The 17,334-nt window shown below is 41.1% G+C and overlaps 1 protein-coding gene across 1 annotated transcript in view; it reads right to left on the reverse strand.

Moving 5' to 3' along the window:
* The window catches only part of LNX2 (ligand of numb-protein X 2), a 26,238-nt gene extending 10,822 nt beyond the window's left edge, over positions 1 to 15,416 (reverse strand). Inside the window, exons 1-4 of the mRNA XM_009882825.1 lie at positions 15,016 to 15,416; positions 5,972 to 6,210; positions 4,678 to 4,877; positions 690 to 1,061 (exon numbers count right to left, since the gene is read on the reverse strand). Of these exons, the coding sequence (XP_009881127.1) occupies positions 690 to 1,061; positions 4,678 to 4,877; positions 5,972 to 6,210; positions 15,016 to 15,416 (1,212 nt within the window). The remainder of the gene's footprint in view (positions 1 to 689; positions 1,062 to 4,677; positions 4,878 to 5,971; positions 6,211 to 15,015) is intronic.
* Positions 15,417 to 17,334: the final 1,918 nt, after the last annotated feature.

A 17,334-nucleotide genomic window follows, 5' to 3' on the forward strand; every position in this document is an offset into this window, starting at 1 on the left:
AGGAAGCAGCAATGTGCTGCAGCTGTTTCCTTACAGACTGGGAGAAAGGCATGGAGTAAAGGTTTTCCTGTGGGAACAGGGAAGGGTCATATGTCACACTGTATCAAGCTTTGGGTAATATTTGTGTCCAGAACAGAGCCAGCCACTGGAAATAGCCCCTTCCTGAATACTCAGAAAATGAGTTTTACTGCATGGGATTCATGGGAGACCTATTTTTTCCTTCCCAGATGCTACCTGTTGCCTCAATGAAGTTTGACAAATCACTTTCCTGTTTGAACCCCAATTCCGTGCACAAGCAAATCTATACAAAACAAAGCCCACTTTTATAGAGTTTACTGAGAGGTTAAAACTACAGTACATACACAAATATAATACTCTATTTTTTTTTTCTGCTAAGCAATAGGCTACATGGCACTCTCTCTGCTCACATGAGCAGTCTTCTAACCTCTCAGGCTGTATGCCAGGGAAGACTAAGGCACTTTTCACTTCTGAGGAGGTGAAGTTCACCTGCTAGGTGCCAAGGCAGACCCTGTTTTGCACTATTATTTCCAGAACATAAATCACAGCAAATTGCATCGCCGCAGGCTTTCAGGCGTTACACAAGCTGTTCTGTCCAGGACAGACTCTACCCCAGGCTTTGCCCAAGAAATGAAGCTGAGCTAAGGACTTGGGTAGGGAATGCAAATTACCTGTATAACCTGAGCAGCAAGCTCAGGTGTCCCGTGCTTCAAGTCGTGTCCATTAATTGCAAGTACACGGTCATTGCTGCAGAGCCTGCCGTCTTGAGCAGCCAATCCCCCTTCCAAAAGATCAAGAATAAAAACTCCTGGCTCATCTGTTCTGCGTACAAGTTTAATGCCAAGCTGCTCGCTGGAGTCACGTTTATGCAGCGTCACTTGAAAGCTGTCTTCCCGCAAGGAGCTGGTGTTGTCGGCGTGGTTGTGTGTGCGGCTGCCGAACCGCCTCTCTCGCAGCACGGTGAGGTGCAGCACCGAGCAAGGCTGGGAGAGCACAGCGCGAGCGTGGTTGTGAGACACGTTGCTTATGTCAAAGCTATTGACCTGCAAAACAACAACCACAAAAAAATCCGAACGATATTGTCACGTGTTTAGTTGTTACTGGTTATGGAAATAAAGTCCTTTCCAAACTAAATTCAGAGCTAAATGCAAAACCAACCTTGGAGCAACCTACATATCTGACCCTACCAGGCTTCTTCTCTCATCCTTCCGTACTCTCCTGCAAACTCATTTTGGCTTTTTTATTTATTTATTTTTAGGTTAGAAAAGACCCTTAAGTTCATCAAGTCCAACTGTTAACCTAACACTGCCAACTCCACCACTAAACCATGTCCCTCAGTGCCACATCTACACATCTTTTGAATCCCTCTGGGATGGTGACTCAACCACTTCCCTGGGCAGCCTGTTCCAATGCTTGACAAACCTTTTAGTGAAGAAATTTTTCCTAATATTCAATCTAAACCTCCCCTGGTGCAACTTGAGGCCTTGTCCCACAAAGGTGACAACATCTCTCTTACAGTCAACACCCGTTGTCATTATAATCCAGGGGTTTTGTTCTCTGGGTCTCCTACGTCATCTTCCTTAGATCTTTACACTGTTTGTTCTCCAGGACAAAAACTTTCTGTGTGCTTTCAGTGTCAAGCCCAGCATCACTTAAAACTATAAAATAACAACTATAAAAAGCATACATCCAAATCTCTGAAGAAAGCTTGTATCTAGCAATATGCAGTACTTCCATGATGTGAAAAATTTAAAAACCCCTTGAAATCCAGAATAATGAAAATTGTTCATAAAGGCAGCAGAAAAAGGTGGTTGTACTAGTTCTCAAGTCTTAGCATGAACTTAGGAGATTTTCCACTGACTTCCGCTAGGTCAGAGTTTCAGACTTATAACCTGTATCACTCAAAATTCAGTTGTAAATGAAAAGCACATTAAACTTTCACTCCCTATAAACAAGAATTGTGTTTGTTATGTGGCCCACTGATCAGTAATCTTCAGTCATTTCTTGCGCTATAAAGATAAGATAAAATTGACAGTGCAATGAGATTTGGCAGAAAACAGGAGCACCACAAAAACCTGCACAAAAGCTGTATTTGCCATGTTCTGTAAGAAGGTGTTCAAAGTTAACACTAAACCTTCATCCTTAGCACGTACTATTGTGCCCTGATGGAGGAAGCCCGGCCCCATAATTTCAGCAGATAGAAACTAACACCAAATGGACTATACTGACCTGCCTTACCTAAGCCTACAATGGTCCCCATTGCAACCTAAGTAAGGAAAAATACAGTCTTGCAGCTTCCCACCATCGAATAGCAATATTAACACTTAAAAAAAATAGGAAGAGAAAGGACTCATAAATCTAGGTATGACAGCCACCACATTTACATCACACATCTGAGCTGGGGGGGCTCCCAGAGGTCAATGCCAAACCATTTGGCCATGGTGGTTTCAGCAGGGTGAAGGGGTAGCCGTACCCGCGCTGAGCCACCTCCAGCCCCGTGCCCAGCACAATGCCACCGCTCCTGGCAGCACCGGGAGCTCGGACACCAAACCACGGCCGTGTCCCGCTCTGCTACTGCTCCGAGACAGGCTGTAACCTTGGGCAGAGGGAAAGGAGGCACAGCTAGGAGAAATAACATTTAGAGCTGCCACCAGCAAAACCCACTAGGGCTCATCTGTCAGAGCCCTTAAATTAAATCCAGTTTTATTTTTAGCTGTCGCTAGCCAAAGTAAATACATAAAATATGGAAGCATTCAAAGGGCACAGAAGAATATATGCAATAAAATGTAGTAATTCTTCCTACAAGGCAGTTCACAATTTCAGAACAAAACAGCCTTAGCATTTCTTGGGGAAAGAGATTCTCATTAGGACATGCTTTACATGAATTACAGTCACAGTCCAGCACAAAAAAAGGACAATTTGTAGAGCACTTTGAAAATGTTAGGTATCTATCTACACCTTGCAGACAACATACGCTTTTATGTAGCTGCTACTAAATGCTGTTCCCTCAGATCTTGAAAGGGTAATACTTCTTGTTTGACTGGGCAAGAAAATGCTGAGTTTCACCTCACAGTCCTTTCTGGCTTTCTTTTAGTCCTTTACTGCTCATAAAAGCCTTTGAAGACATTTTCAGAAATATTCGACTGAAGTGTGCACGCTGAGCTGCATGTAACTGCACTTAATTACAGCTGGCAGAGACTGAGCCTGGTCATTTTAATACAACAGCTCAGCACCTGCGCAGGTAAATTCAAAGCAATAAAGATATTTTATCTTCCAAAAATGTTGGCTTTTACCTCCTGTACCTCTCCCTCGGCGTGACAGCAGGACTCTCACGGACACCCCTTAGCATGGGACAGCCCCAGAGCCGGCACATTGATAGGGAAGAATTGCTGCAGCTTATAAATTCTATTTATAGTCAATTTATTGCCATTTATGGGTTTGGAAACTATAACTGACACCTGCCCAAACAGCAAGAATTTCCAAAGCTTCACTGGAGGTCAAGCTCCCTATTCTGGCAACCAAGGAGAGCCCGTGAGTATTGAAATAAATTAGGCAGCATTCAATCAGTGTCTGCAACTGCTTGTTAAAAGTAACATTTTGGAAACCTCTTGGGTTGCTTTCTTGGCCAGCTACTACGCTAACACTACAAGAGGAAAAAGGCACGTTTCTCAAAAGGGACTTTATTTTCTGAAGTGCAAACTAATTTCATTCCAAGGGTAACCACAGTATTTAAGCTACTTCTAATGGTTTGATTTCAAAACAGTGAAATGAAAAAGGCTGATACTGCTTCTGGACTGATCTTAGGCTATCAGATCAAAAGCAAATGTTGTTACTGAAGTAATTTTGAAATGACAGTAATATATTTGTTTCAGGTGGAATGATTAAAAATAGAAAAAAGCTGGAGGACTGTCCTGTTTATGTAGAACTTGGTTACTGCCATTGTTAAGAGTCCTATAAACAACCCCTTCCCCTAACATAAAATTAAAACTCCCAAATTAATAGAATTTGATCTTTTTACTGTGGCTCACTACTTAAAACCATAACAAAAATACACATTTGATCATAAACAAACAAATAAAATTTAAGTTGGTTACTTCTTTGGAAAAATATTTAGAGCATCTTGCTTCAAATCATGCCAGTGAAGAATATCACTGACTCTTTTACACATACCGAAAGATGCAGGTCAACTGCCTCAGCTACTGGAAGGTAACAGAGAAGCCAGAATAAAATATCAGTTTGTATGAAGTCGGCCTTACAGTCCACAAATTGCTTTTTACATAGGACAAATTACGCCAACTTGTTAGCCAGAAGTAACCTTGGGTTCCTTCAGAAAGCATGCATAAAGTTGAAATAAAGACCAAGTCCCACAACATTTAAAAACAGAAAAATAAACTCGTATTTTAAACACTGATAAGAGATGCTAAGGAGGAAAAATAATTCCCAGGGACTGGTCCAACAAACAACATAAAGCATGATAGCTGAAGGTGCTAGAACAACAGGCTCTGCTCTGAATATTAATTTGCCTTCCAACTGGTAATTGCAAAGCTAACATTTACACAACATGGTCTGACAAGGAAAATCTCCCATCTCGTTTAACAGGCAGTTCTGCGCAGACTGAATGGAAAGCAAGCAGATAGAATACGTAATTAGGTTCCATACTTGAAGTATTTGATCTCCAGCAAGAAGTCTTCCATCTCTGGCTATGATCCCATCTCGATAAACCTCTTGAATGACAATGTTGATCAAAGGTGTTTCGTTGCCACCCACTATGCTAATTCCTAATTCGATGTAAGGATTGGACCGATGAATTTCAATAGTAGTGATCTCTCCTTCAGGCAAGGTAGGTGGCTGTTGATTTGCTGCCAATTATTTTTAAAAAGAAAGATGATTAATATCCTTTATACCTCATTCACTTTCAATAAAGCAAATTGCCAAAGGACAATGTAGACAGGCCACACAACAATGGTTTAACAACAAACGAAACAAGTGCAATTGGATTAGTTCCGCTACTTGTTGGAACACCTAGCTCGTTACAAACAGCTCTCTAACGACTTAGTAGCATCCATGCTTCTTGAAATGGGGTCATTTGGATTGGAAAGGATATTCTCATCCCTTTGGATCCTGTCCTTTGTTATAAATTTCACACACTTCATTTCCAGTGGGATCACTTGCATATTCACATTTGGTGATGATGATAAAAATGTGTTTTAGGGGTTACCCTACAGTGCATGACTTGGTCGTACCTCTTCGTTAGCTGGTCTCACAACTGCACTAAGAGCTGCCAATGAGTTATTGAGTCAAGAGAAGGAGCCCATTTCTGAAGCAAACATGGAGACAACTAAAAAGGAAAAAGTGGGATGCTAAAGGATGGCATATACAGAGGAGAAGGAAGGGGACATGACCACCTTCCTCTGCGGTAAGGCTCAGCGCTTCCTCTCTAAGATCCCAGATGGTAGAGATGTTACTGCTCGTTCGGTGCAGATGGATGCAGGAGTTACTCAGCTGCCTTTTCGCTCGAGCAGGACAGCACTCCGCGTGTGGGAAGGCTGCTGATCCAGGCAGGGGTCGGGGGGAAGGAGGAAGAGGGGAAAGGAAATCTCATCTTAGAAAACAACTTTTGTAATTTTACAGAAAATACACTCCTTCCGACTCGCTGCGAGGCCAGCACTACTAGCAGATTAACATGACCTACTGCACCATGATACGATAAATGATGATACAGCACCATGACATCTGGCACACCCTCTGAGGTATTTCTTTCCTTCCTAACTGTGACCTTATCCCAGTTGTATACTTGCACATAACCAAAACCCACTAACATTTCTCCAGGAACTGCAAAAGAAAAGAGCAGAAGATGAAGATGCACATTCATGGTTGGCAAGAGAGAAGCTCTGACACCACAAATGTTTCCGCATCTGATAACAGAGACTTGAGAAGATAAGTGATGACATACTGTCTGCTACTGTGTTCTCCTCAAAAGGCGGATTGTCGATGCCGGGCTCGTCTGTCCATGCAGGAAGGGCGGGCGAGGTGAAGCTCTGCTCGGCTGGCACTATTCCCTGATCTGCGTCTGGAGATAAACTGTTAGGCTGCTCCGTCCCACCGGGACCGCTCTCACCCTCTGCTTCAGCTTGCAGCTTGCTCGTTTTCCTTCTCTCCAGAGCAACCCTTCGATGAGAAGCCCCAGGACACCTGTGAAGACAATGTTCACACCACGCTTCAAGCCTGCAGCAACATCTGTAGCACAAAATGCCCGAGTACTCCATCAAATGAAATCAGTATTATTCAAAGCCACAGTGTTGAACTAATAATAAAAAATAGTACATACATTGGATTTTAAGGCCAAAATATGTTTTAGTGGACAGAACTCCAAAGCAATATGGCCTTCTTCACAAAACTTTTACTATGTAGGTTTTTGGCCGTGAACTAAATGTGCTGTCACACCTTCTGAATGTGAACTTATTGTTATGCACATTCCAGTTTCTGGAAGACAACCTTGCTGAAAAGATTAAACAGGAATGGCATAAAATTCCACAGAAGTGGAGCCCCCTTCAAAGACACGTTTGGAGACCCACTGAAGCAATCTCCTTTCACCTTAGTAAGCCAAGAGAAGGAAGCATCATATTTTCCTGGGCTCACTTGAGCGAGGAACAAGATGAAAATTTTACCTATATTGCAATCTAAGTGTTAAAATACTGAAAAAAAAAAAATATGCTTGTCTAGGAGTCTGTACGAAAAGTTTAGCAAAAGTAACAGCTCTGCTCATCGTGTCCTCTTGAATCAGCAGAAGTGGTTTCATCCTCCTCCTGTCTCCCCTTTTTTCTTCGTGACTTCACACAGGAGATGCAATTTTTTGCTTTCCCTCATGTAACAATGCTCCATCAGCATTTGGCGCTTTTCACTACAAACTCATTTTTGTGAGTTCCCATTATTCTTAATGCAATTTTTTTTTTTTTTGCTTATGTTTAAAATCCCACAATAGTTTATTGCAAAGAAGGGCTGCAATGTTGCAAATTCCCAGAAAGCCTTCATTTATCGAATGGTCTTACATTTATGTGGAGATAATTGGATGTGGACATCAATCTTACATCTGCCTCTGTGACAGTTTTGCCAGCATCTGTTATTTCACTTCTTACAGTATTTGATGTCCTTCTTAAAGTTCCTGCTCCTGGAGCTGCTGACCACCTAAAGATGCTTGTGCTGTACCAATGTCAGAAAAAAGGAACAATGGTCTTCAAAGGACTCCCTGTTTGGGAACTTGACAGATTGTTATAACACAAGGAGGAATGCTTTATTTTTGCAACATGAGAAGAAATGTGTTAACAGAGTAAAACACAGCAGAAGTCTAATGATGTCCTAACTTGTTAAACTGGAATGTTTTGAGAATCACAATTATGTTCTGACATTCTGTGAAAGGGATTTGACAATTGTATGGTTACACTGTTTTGGTGTGAGGGATTTTGAAGAAATGTTAGCAAAGTTATTCAGCTCCGAAGAATGTTGATAAAAGACACCTGTATAGCTTTTCTGATCGCCAGCAGTTATACATACATAAAGTTATATTTATATATTTAAAAATCATGATACGTATGTTTAGAAGAATGGCATAAGGTAACCCAAATGTGCTGTAAAATATGTATAAGTACATAAATTAGAGATGGTTCACATTATGGAACTATACACTTACGAAATAATTTCTTGGGGCTTTCCCCACGGGGACGTGTTTTACACCTGCTGGTGACCTTGCTCTTCAAAGTTAAGACAGTGCAAGCTCAAAAGATGAAAATTATTTGAAAGGTTTTGCTTTGTGAAAAAGATTCTCTGATTTTAATGATGGAACACAACCCTACTTCTTGGTTTTGCCCAGGTAATATTTACTAGGTAAAATCATTGGCATAGTGGGACTGATCTGCTAAGAAATCTGGCTGGTCTCAATTTATTCTGGTGGCCAGAGACCCAGAGTTACAGGTGAAACTCGGCAGGAAGTTTTTACTGTTCCCCATTTCACAATGCCAACTTCAAAACAAGAATCCCAAACGGCCAAGAAAAGGAAAGATGAAATCCCTCCCTCTAAATTTCTAAAATACTTTAACTTGATGGGTTAGCCCTATACTCACACAAATCTTTGCACTGGCAACAGGAAAAAACACCCAACAATCTCCAACACCATTCACTTCTGCAGCAACACGGCAAGAGGTAAACGCTCTTGCAGAGGAAACCTCTTGCCTACTGGGAGCTCTGGCAGATCTGCTCTCCCACAACGATCCACAAGAGTTTAGGACAAAGCCACCCCAACCTGCCCGTCCTTGCTGTCCCTGAACTGCTCTGCTCTAAGGGTGACAGTTTTCAGCAGAGAAGTAATGAATAGCTCAGAATTGACACTGTCAGAGGACCATGCTTCAGTCCCACCAAGTATCCAGCCTTACGGGACTACTTTATGAAACAGATACTTCCTTTGGGATCTTCTACCAAATCACTGCGCTGTTGACTCTTACTCACCCAGCTCACAAGGCCTGTGGATCCCAAAGGAGCTGGTGTAGATGGCAATCTTTTTTTTTTTTTTTTTTTTTAAACTGTACGAAACCAGGACAGAACAAAAAATCACACCTGGAAGTGTCCTACTTCTGTCAAAGCCTTCCAAACCACAGCCAGATCCTCCTCCACTCTCCTTCACATTCCCCCATCGTTACCTGGCAGCTGATGAAAGCCATCGCGCAAAATAGAAATAGGTTTGAGGTTTATTTTTGCCAATGATATTTAATTATCATTTCAAAGGCTAATATCAAGAAACGTAAACAGCCTCCTGAGCACACCTACTCAGCTCAGCGGAATGCTTTTTGTGCAGCACCCTACAAGGAAAAAAAGGAAAAGAAGGAACCGTATTCTTCCCCAAATTCACCAGTAATTGTAGCAGACTACAACTTTCAGCCTGGCATAGTGGAACTCCGTTGCCAGGAAATTAATTGTCCGGTCAAGATATTAATTCATGGGATGCCAGTTCTGAGGTCTTTAAACACCATATGCCACCTACCAAGCAGCAAAGCCCAATGTTGGTATTCAAGCACATCTATAAGGAGATTTTTCCTTTTCACTTGCAACACAAAATGATTTTTATTGGCAGTAGGAATGTATTATTCACAAACAGCAAAACCAGACAGCAGTTGTAACAGTTAACAAGCGCCAATAAATCTCTAAAGGTGCACACCTTCACTAATACTGTTTTTGCCAAATACCTGGGATAAAGAGCATTTTTGACTAAATCTTGTAACAAGTTATGTACACGGATGGGCATCTCGGGATCAGAATGAGCACTGAAGATTGTTTTTATGGGTACAGAAATCCTCATATAACAATCCTCAAATTCTCATATAACATATTATATAAAGGGCTGAAATGAGACTGAAATGTGTCTTACAGGAATGGCATTTCCTATCTACCTACAAAGTCAGAATATCGTGGCTAGGAGTGAGAAGAAAGGCAGGAATGTCTTTTAGAATTTCCAGAAATTATTTAATTTCTTTCATGAATCAAGATGCTCAAGAGTAGATAATGAAACAACCCGCAACAGCAACTGAGTGATGTTATTTATCGGGAAACTTGAAGGGCAGTTGTTTTTGGGACGGAAAATGAGCTTCTGCTTATATTCATCGACTCCCTCCTCTCCTCCCTTCAGCACCAGCTTTTGCTCAATTCTGGATGGTGACAAAGCATAGCTTTTACCTTCAACTTCTCTTAATCTATATCAGACAGAGGAGCTTGGGGGTTTTTTTTACAGCCAAGTCTGCTGGGTTTCTCATTTAAAAGCTGACTTCTTGGAACACTAGCAGCAATCCCTCTCTGCAGATAAAAAGAGCTTTCATACAAAATTAAGATGTAGTTTACAGTGTATTCCATGGAATAACAGTAGGGGCTCAAAAACCACATTTGCTCACTGACTACTGAAAAGAAAGATTTCATTGTAACTTATGCCATCAGCTTCTGCCCAGTCTGGAGGTTTGATAAAAGCAAACATACCAAATAGCCTCAAACCAGTTGCACTAAATCGTTTTCCAAGCAGGAGCTGAATTTAAGCAAAGACTGCAGAGAAGCAACCCAAATGCCTTTGCCATTGCTCATAAAACTTTGACAGCAAAGTGACCTTAAGCAGTCATTCTGGCAAGATTTACAGCTGCAATTCAGAGTAAAACACGGTGCTGATTTGGAAAGTTAAGTGTTTGGGTCTTGGTTTTTCTTTTGCCAGGAAAAAAAAAAAAAAAGAAAAGGAGGCACAAGCAGTTACCTAGATTTGGGAAGCAGAGATGACTTGGGCAAAAGAAAAAAAAAAAAAAAAGGAAAAGGGCTTTCGTTGCACATTTCCCTCTCATACCCAATGATCTGAGGAGCCTACAAGGAGCCAGGTGGCTTTGGAGCAAAGAACCACCACAGAAAGATCCTTCACCTTTCCAGCAATGGAAAGAGTCTGTAGAGCATGGCAAAACTCTAAATCTGTTGCCTATCCACTTATTCAGGTGTAAGAAAAGACCTGCCAAAAGAGGGTTAAATCCTACAGATTCTCTTCACCTCTCCTGGTGCTACAAAGAGCAGGGCAGGGACTGTGCTGGCAGCTAAGGTGGGACCGGGTGGGAAGAACAGGACTCACCAGCACTATCACAAACACCAAAATAACCAGGATTGCCAAGATTTTGAGTGATAAAATTTTGTATTTATACAACTGATTTTCCTGTGGATCTTGTTAATCTAAATCCATGTATTAAGCGTGCTGACTGACACACAGTGAATAGCTCAATAATTTCTTCACCTCCAGAAAATACAATCCTATATCAATTTCAAACTTAACTTGACATAAAATTGGCTTGAATCTTGGCCTCAACATTAAAACATTTGGAAAAATGTCTGCATCCAAAACGGTAACTTAAACTACCATAGGACAATATAGGAGGGGAAAACTGAAGCCCAACTCGAAAGCAATACATAAACACAATACCTTACCCTCTCATTAAAAAGTTGGACGAATTTCAGAGTATGTTTTTGTACAATAGAGTTTCTTCAGGTCTGAAGAATCCATAAGAATGAACTGAATCAAAATCATACACAGAGAAGCTCAATAATTTTTTGTTGTATTTCCTTCTGATAAATTTACTTTTGCTATTTAGAAGTGGAATTGGCACCTACAGTACTAAACATTAACAAATTTTCTATAGCAAGCGACTCAGAAAACCAGTACAAGTCAGCATTACTCATATATTTTTTTTCCTTTAAGTCAGATTAGATGCATTGCGTTTAACTTTGAAAACCACAGTTTCCAAGTGAGTGTGATGAAACTTAAATACTGATAAATCAAGAGTATTTTCTTTCTGCAACGAGGTATCATGGAGTGCAATTAATGACCATGAAGTAATCCAGTTTGTGTCTTGTGCCTCTCATCTCCTCGCCGGAGCAGTTTGCAGCTACCTTACACTCCGAGGTGCATGCTGGATATGATGACATTTTCTTCCAGCTTTTATGCTCAAGTGGAGCTGATTAAAACAACACTGGAAAACCTGAGTGTGAATGTTTTTAGATAGTGAATACTAACCAACCATACAGCATTTCTTAGAAATACAAACTAGCTCTTGTAAGAGCTTGTTGAAACTGGTTTATATTAATCTATGTTGAAAATTTTAATAATACTGAATTTTGTATTTCTTGCCTACATTTAATGATCAGTAGTAGAATTTTACTGGAATCACTAATCTATATAAAATCAAATTCAAACTATGCAGTTGCTGCCATCGTTTATGTCAGCAATGATAATTTACAAGTGTTCAGACGTTTGCAAATAAACTTAATTGAAAACTGTAAATCACCATATACTCAAAATGTGTATCACATCCCAAGACAACAGAAGGAATTGAAAATGAGCAGCCTTCTGCAACTGAAAGCTTTTTTCCGGCAGACAAACAGGAAAAGCTAGTGACTCAGCTCCCTCGGATTTCATAATAACCTTGTGCATTAAGTAAATGAATATTTCATATAAACCTAAAGAGAGCACACATAGTGTTCCATGTACAGCTACATTATGTGTTCCTGTTGTAAACAGCCGTAATACCATTCAAAGAAATGCCAAGCAAGGAAAAATGGACTGAAAAGGTGAGGCATAGGACAGTGGGAAACCAGGGGATGAACCAAATATGTAGCAGGAGTCTTGCCAGCATTTTGCCTCTTATTAAAATCAAATCAGTTTAATATTAGGATTATAAATCGAACAAACAGTTAGGCTTCCTCACCACCCCCAAGTCATCATATAAATCAGAAATTACTTGCCTGGAGGAAACAAGCAACAGCCTAAGCTAACACGGACACCATGTGGAGAAATAAAAAAAGGGGGGGGAATAGAGAGAGAGGCTTTTCATTAGTCCCTGTACATTCCTGACACGTGCACCACACATGTACATTCATGCTGTGGCTCCAAGAACCAACAAAACGCAGGCAACTCCAGTCTCCCCACAGTCTGTAGGGTTGCTGCGTGTCCTGCATGCCCAACGTCCTCCCAGGCTCCGAATCCCCGGAAGCCTTCAGAAGGAAGAGGGCATGCTGGAAATACACACGCGAACAAGCTGTTCCCAAGGCAGGCGGTGGCTGCTCTCTTCCCCTTCTCTGCGGAGCACTTGCCTGCACACACACCAACACCACGCCTGATGCCCCAACAATCTCCTCCGCAATGTCACCCTTCACCCGAAGATGGTCTCCAAGAGTCTCCAAAGGGACAAAGACCGAGACTGCGAAAGAAGTTCATGGGGTGGTAAATCCATGCACCTCTCAAATGAACCTTTCCATCCAGGCGGCCACCAGTGTCACTGGACCGGACTGAGGCCAGGAGGAGGAGGCACACGGCGAATACCACCCTCCTTTTGGGGAGGGCGACAGGAAAGGAAACCTCTCCCCATCCCTCTGCAGCCACCACTGTTCCTCCCTCTGGGCCTGGGGTTTTCAAGCCCAATGTGGAGGGCTCTGCCTAAAGAACCAGCACAGATAAGACTACCAAACCATGAAACACCCTCATGAAATGGGCAACTGCTGAAGTTTATGCAGGCTGGTTTAAAAAATAAAGAAAAAAAAAAAGGCATCAAATTGAAAGAAAGCAAAGTAGGTAAGAACAGAGCCCATGATGAAATTGTGGAAATGAAAGGATCTCATCTCAGCTGGTGACCGAGGAGACCAGAAAAGTTAGGACTCATACCATCCATTTTCGTGAAGAGTCGCCAGATGATATGCTTGTTTTTATGAATGCCGTTGACAAAAACACTCACATATTGAATTGTGTTTCCCTAGTGCCTTTTGTCTATGTACAATGGGTACGTGCAATGCTTATTCTTCTGGGTTTGATGCTTTTTTGCAGGGACAGTTACACACTTTTCTGAAATCCCTCTCTGCAAAATGAACATAGGTTTTCAAATAGAATTGAGTTGTATACAGGGAATATTTTCTGGTAGCAGATGCAGTTCACCTGAAGTTCCTTTGAAGTCAGATACATTTCCTTTGAATGCATAACTTCTTTCTCTATATAATTCTTCACTGTACTCCTCTTATAATTTCATAAATCTCTAAACAGCTTAAAGTTAGTTGGTATAGATACGCATAATATTTTTTTTAGCCCTGACGTTAATTCCATCATATTCTAGCTTTAACAGAAATGGTACGTCCAAGTTTTTGTTCATGACGCATGTAATGAAATAGCTAATGATTAAACAAATCCTCTGTTTATTTCCTGAAAATATTCTCCAACCTATACAGGAAACAAAAGAAGTCAAACGTACCCCTCAAAACAAGTTTAACATTTTCCCATTAGAAAAATGACATTGCCTTACAGAGAAGAATGAAACATCTTCATGTAGCAGGGTACTGCACACATGGTATGGAGGCAATTCCTTCGCTGGAAGAACAAAGTGCGCTAGTCTGCATAATATGAAGTATCATTCTATCTGAATTTGATAATCATAGAATCATAGGATACCAAGTTGGAAGGGACCGCAAGGATCATCTGGTCCAACCTAATAATAATCTTATTTCCCTCTTTCTATCGTGGCCTCCTTTCAATGTTTAAATATTTAGTGTAGGACGGCATAAAGCCAAAGAACCATAAAATTACTAACAGTTCAAAATAAGGCCCTAACTATTTAGGTGCAGGTAATACTGGAATGTGTCTCTCTGACACAAAATCACTCACGAAAGCTGCACCGAAACTTCCCACTGGTGTGAAGTGATGAGTTTCTACCAAATTAACAGGGTATTGGAAGTGTTCTATAAGCAATCAAAACAAACAAACAAAAAATCCTAGAAACCACAGCATGCTCACGTGACATACCATCAACCTGTTCAGTAAATGGATTTAAAAAAAAACATAGAGAAAAAGAGGTCTCACAGGAGTCTTGAGAGATACCCTGTCCAACTGCTTACCTCAAAGCAAAATCAATTCTGCCGCAACTGTTTCTGATAAAGGTTGGTTTAACACATTCATAAACACTTCTGAAAGTGGGGAATACACAAGCACCGCCCAAGCAATCTATGCCAGTGCCAGACCATTATAAAGCCTTTTTTCCCTAAAATCTGAACTAAATCTCCTTTGATCCTATTGCACTATTTCCTTCCTCTTTGCAGACACAGTTTGCACATCTCTCATTTTCCCTCTCTCTCAGCCTTTTTCCCCTACCATAAACAATCCCCATTTTCTTTAACTTTTTCTGCTAAACCATGTTTTTGAGACCTCTAATGAATCACGTCATTCCCCCCATGACTCTCTCCAAATGTTTACACTATTTCTGGTGCGACGTCCAAAATGGGATCCAGTGCTCCAGTTGCGCACCAGTTACAGGCTGAACCTTTCCTACGGCCTTCTACTGGGAATTTAAAAACCACCACCAACCCTCTCCCCACCTCCTGCCCCCAATTTCGACTGCTACACAGGCTGGCCTACCAAGAGTGGAAGGAACGTGCAACGCGAGCATCTACACCGCTCACCTGTTTTTGAGATGTGCCGCCAGGTCACATCGCTGCATGACCTCCTGACACACGGAAGAGAAGGGGCAGAGAACAAATAGCTTGTCTAACAGTTTATGAACAAGAATGCTGGATTTTTTGCAGAGTTTAAAATGGAGTCTTTTTCGATCCAGCGGGCAGAAATCCTTCTCCTGCAGAAAGTTCCTTAGGCACTTGTAGCAGAAAGTGTGTCCACAGGGAGTGTCCAATGGCTGCAACAAGGGCTGAAGGCAAATGTGACACACCAAGTCATCGTCCACTTCGTTCTGGTAGTTGTAGAGGTGGTTCTCCCTTGTCCAGTGCTGCTGGCCACACTCGAAGCACAGAGGGTTCAAGGAGGCATTCTGCTCCACCGAAGCCATGTCATCACCTGTAGTCCCCATTGTACAGCTAAGAAGGCTGACGGATCCTCCTCCTCCTCCTCCTCATAGGATGGGTCAGCTCACGTAAAGCTCAGAGGAAAGCAACTTCTTCCAGGGTGACTTATGCTCTTCAGCCAAGTGTCATTTTCTGCAACAAATAAAGAAATATAAATTATCCATTTTGCATGAATTATGAATCTTCTGGTCAGAACTTTTGACCACTTCTGGGTTTACCAAAACACAACAGCCAGACAGATTAAGAGAATATTCCCGTTTTCTGTAAATTTCTCATAGAAGACAGCAACAAAAAAAATCTGTAAGTACGATTCCTTTTACAACATAAACACTTTACGGCTTCATAACAGCTGCTGCACTGCACAGTTTTCACCTGCAAGATGACCAGTTTGTGACAGCAAGGACACCGCATTATGCAATGTCACACTAGAAGCGTGCAATTAGTGTCTAGCACAAAAATACCCTATTGTGGAATAACGGTTATATGACCAAGTAATTAAATGTGTTCTTTAATATGAGATTATGATTTTAATCTGGTCCTACTCTCTTTGTTGGATTTTGACTATTAATGTAGAATATTACACATTAAAGGTCTAAATACAGTGCATTAAAAATAACAGCAACAAACCGCTTACCCTGTTCTTTCCATTAGTAATATTGCATGTATGTCATCACTTATCTTCAGGTTTTCTCTGTGGGTTGCTACACAGTAAGAGCGACTGATTCTATACAGTACGCCACATTTGATTTAGTACAGAGGCCAGTAATAAAAATATGGAATAAACTAATCATATGAAGCCATTGGTTCCAAACAACTAAACTGTTTTGCTTTTTATCTAACAAAATTACAGCATACTCCATGTGATGATAATCATGTCAGTCAAAGGACTGTAAGTCTGCCACTGTGGGATTTATTTTCTAAACTTCATAAGTTATTAAACTTTGCCTCTCTTAAAATAGCTGCCTGGTCAGGAAACTGTGCAGCCATTTCCAGTCTGCATTTCCAAACACTAAATCCTTACCCCTCCCAACCTTATTTACCCTTCTCTCCCTTACAAAAACACATTGCTTGACACTCATAACAGGATGATTTAGAAATTTATTTTCCCACACTCTTAAGAGACCTCCTCATTCATTAGTTTTGGTAAATGTTCTCATCGGTGGGGGAAATAAAAAAAAAAAAATCAAATTTGAGCAATGCTTACTTTGTACCTAAATTCTTTCTTGCAATTCAGCAAGCAACACTCATGACAGACACTTTCTGTGTTCTAGCAGAGTAGCAGCAAGCATACGAAGAAATGAAAACTGCTAGTCTAGGTACCAGCCCATCATCTTTATTTTTAGCTGCTGAAACGTAGTCGTAAATATATTCTGAAATCCGTGGGGAACACATGCATTTCACCATGTCTAACTTTTTAAGAGAATCCCTGTTTTGGTTTTTGCCCCTTAACCTCACACAGCCAAGCACAAGACTTAGTGCACATTTTACAAGGATTATTATATCCTTTGACGCAAAAAGGATTAAATTGTAATTTGTAATCCAGGCTTCTATTCTGCTGTGGAAATTGATGCTCATCATTGCCCTGCCTCGTAGTAGATAATGTGCACCTTCTGGAAAGGATTTCACCAGGGAAGAGCAGAGCTGTTCTTTGTGACTGGAGACTAAGAACGCGAAATGAGACCCCAAAAGAGATTACTCAAAAACCGGTCTTAAACGTATTATGTAAGAGTTCAAAGATTGGAAAGCAGATATGGAGAGCCGTGCACGGGGCCTTCTTGCTTGCTCGCTCTGCCGTCGTGCCGCTGGATTAACGCAGAAGGGATGAGACCCGTCTAATGGCTGTCCTTTACGTAACGCAAAATAAACCAGATAAATGTTCTAGAAAAACGCTGCACTGATTTGTGACTTTACCAAATTATTTTG

This window comes from Charadrius vociferus, unplaced genomic scaffold (genome assembly GCF_000708025.1).
Source record: "Charadrius vociferus isolate BGI_N301 unplaced genomic scaffold, ASM70802v2 scaffold93, whole genome shotgun sequence".
Taxonomy (NCBI): domain Eukaryota; kingdom Metazoa; phylum Chordata; class Aves; order Charadriiformes; family Charadriidae; genus Charadrius; species Charadrius vociferus.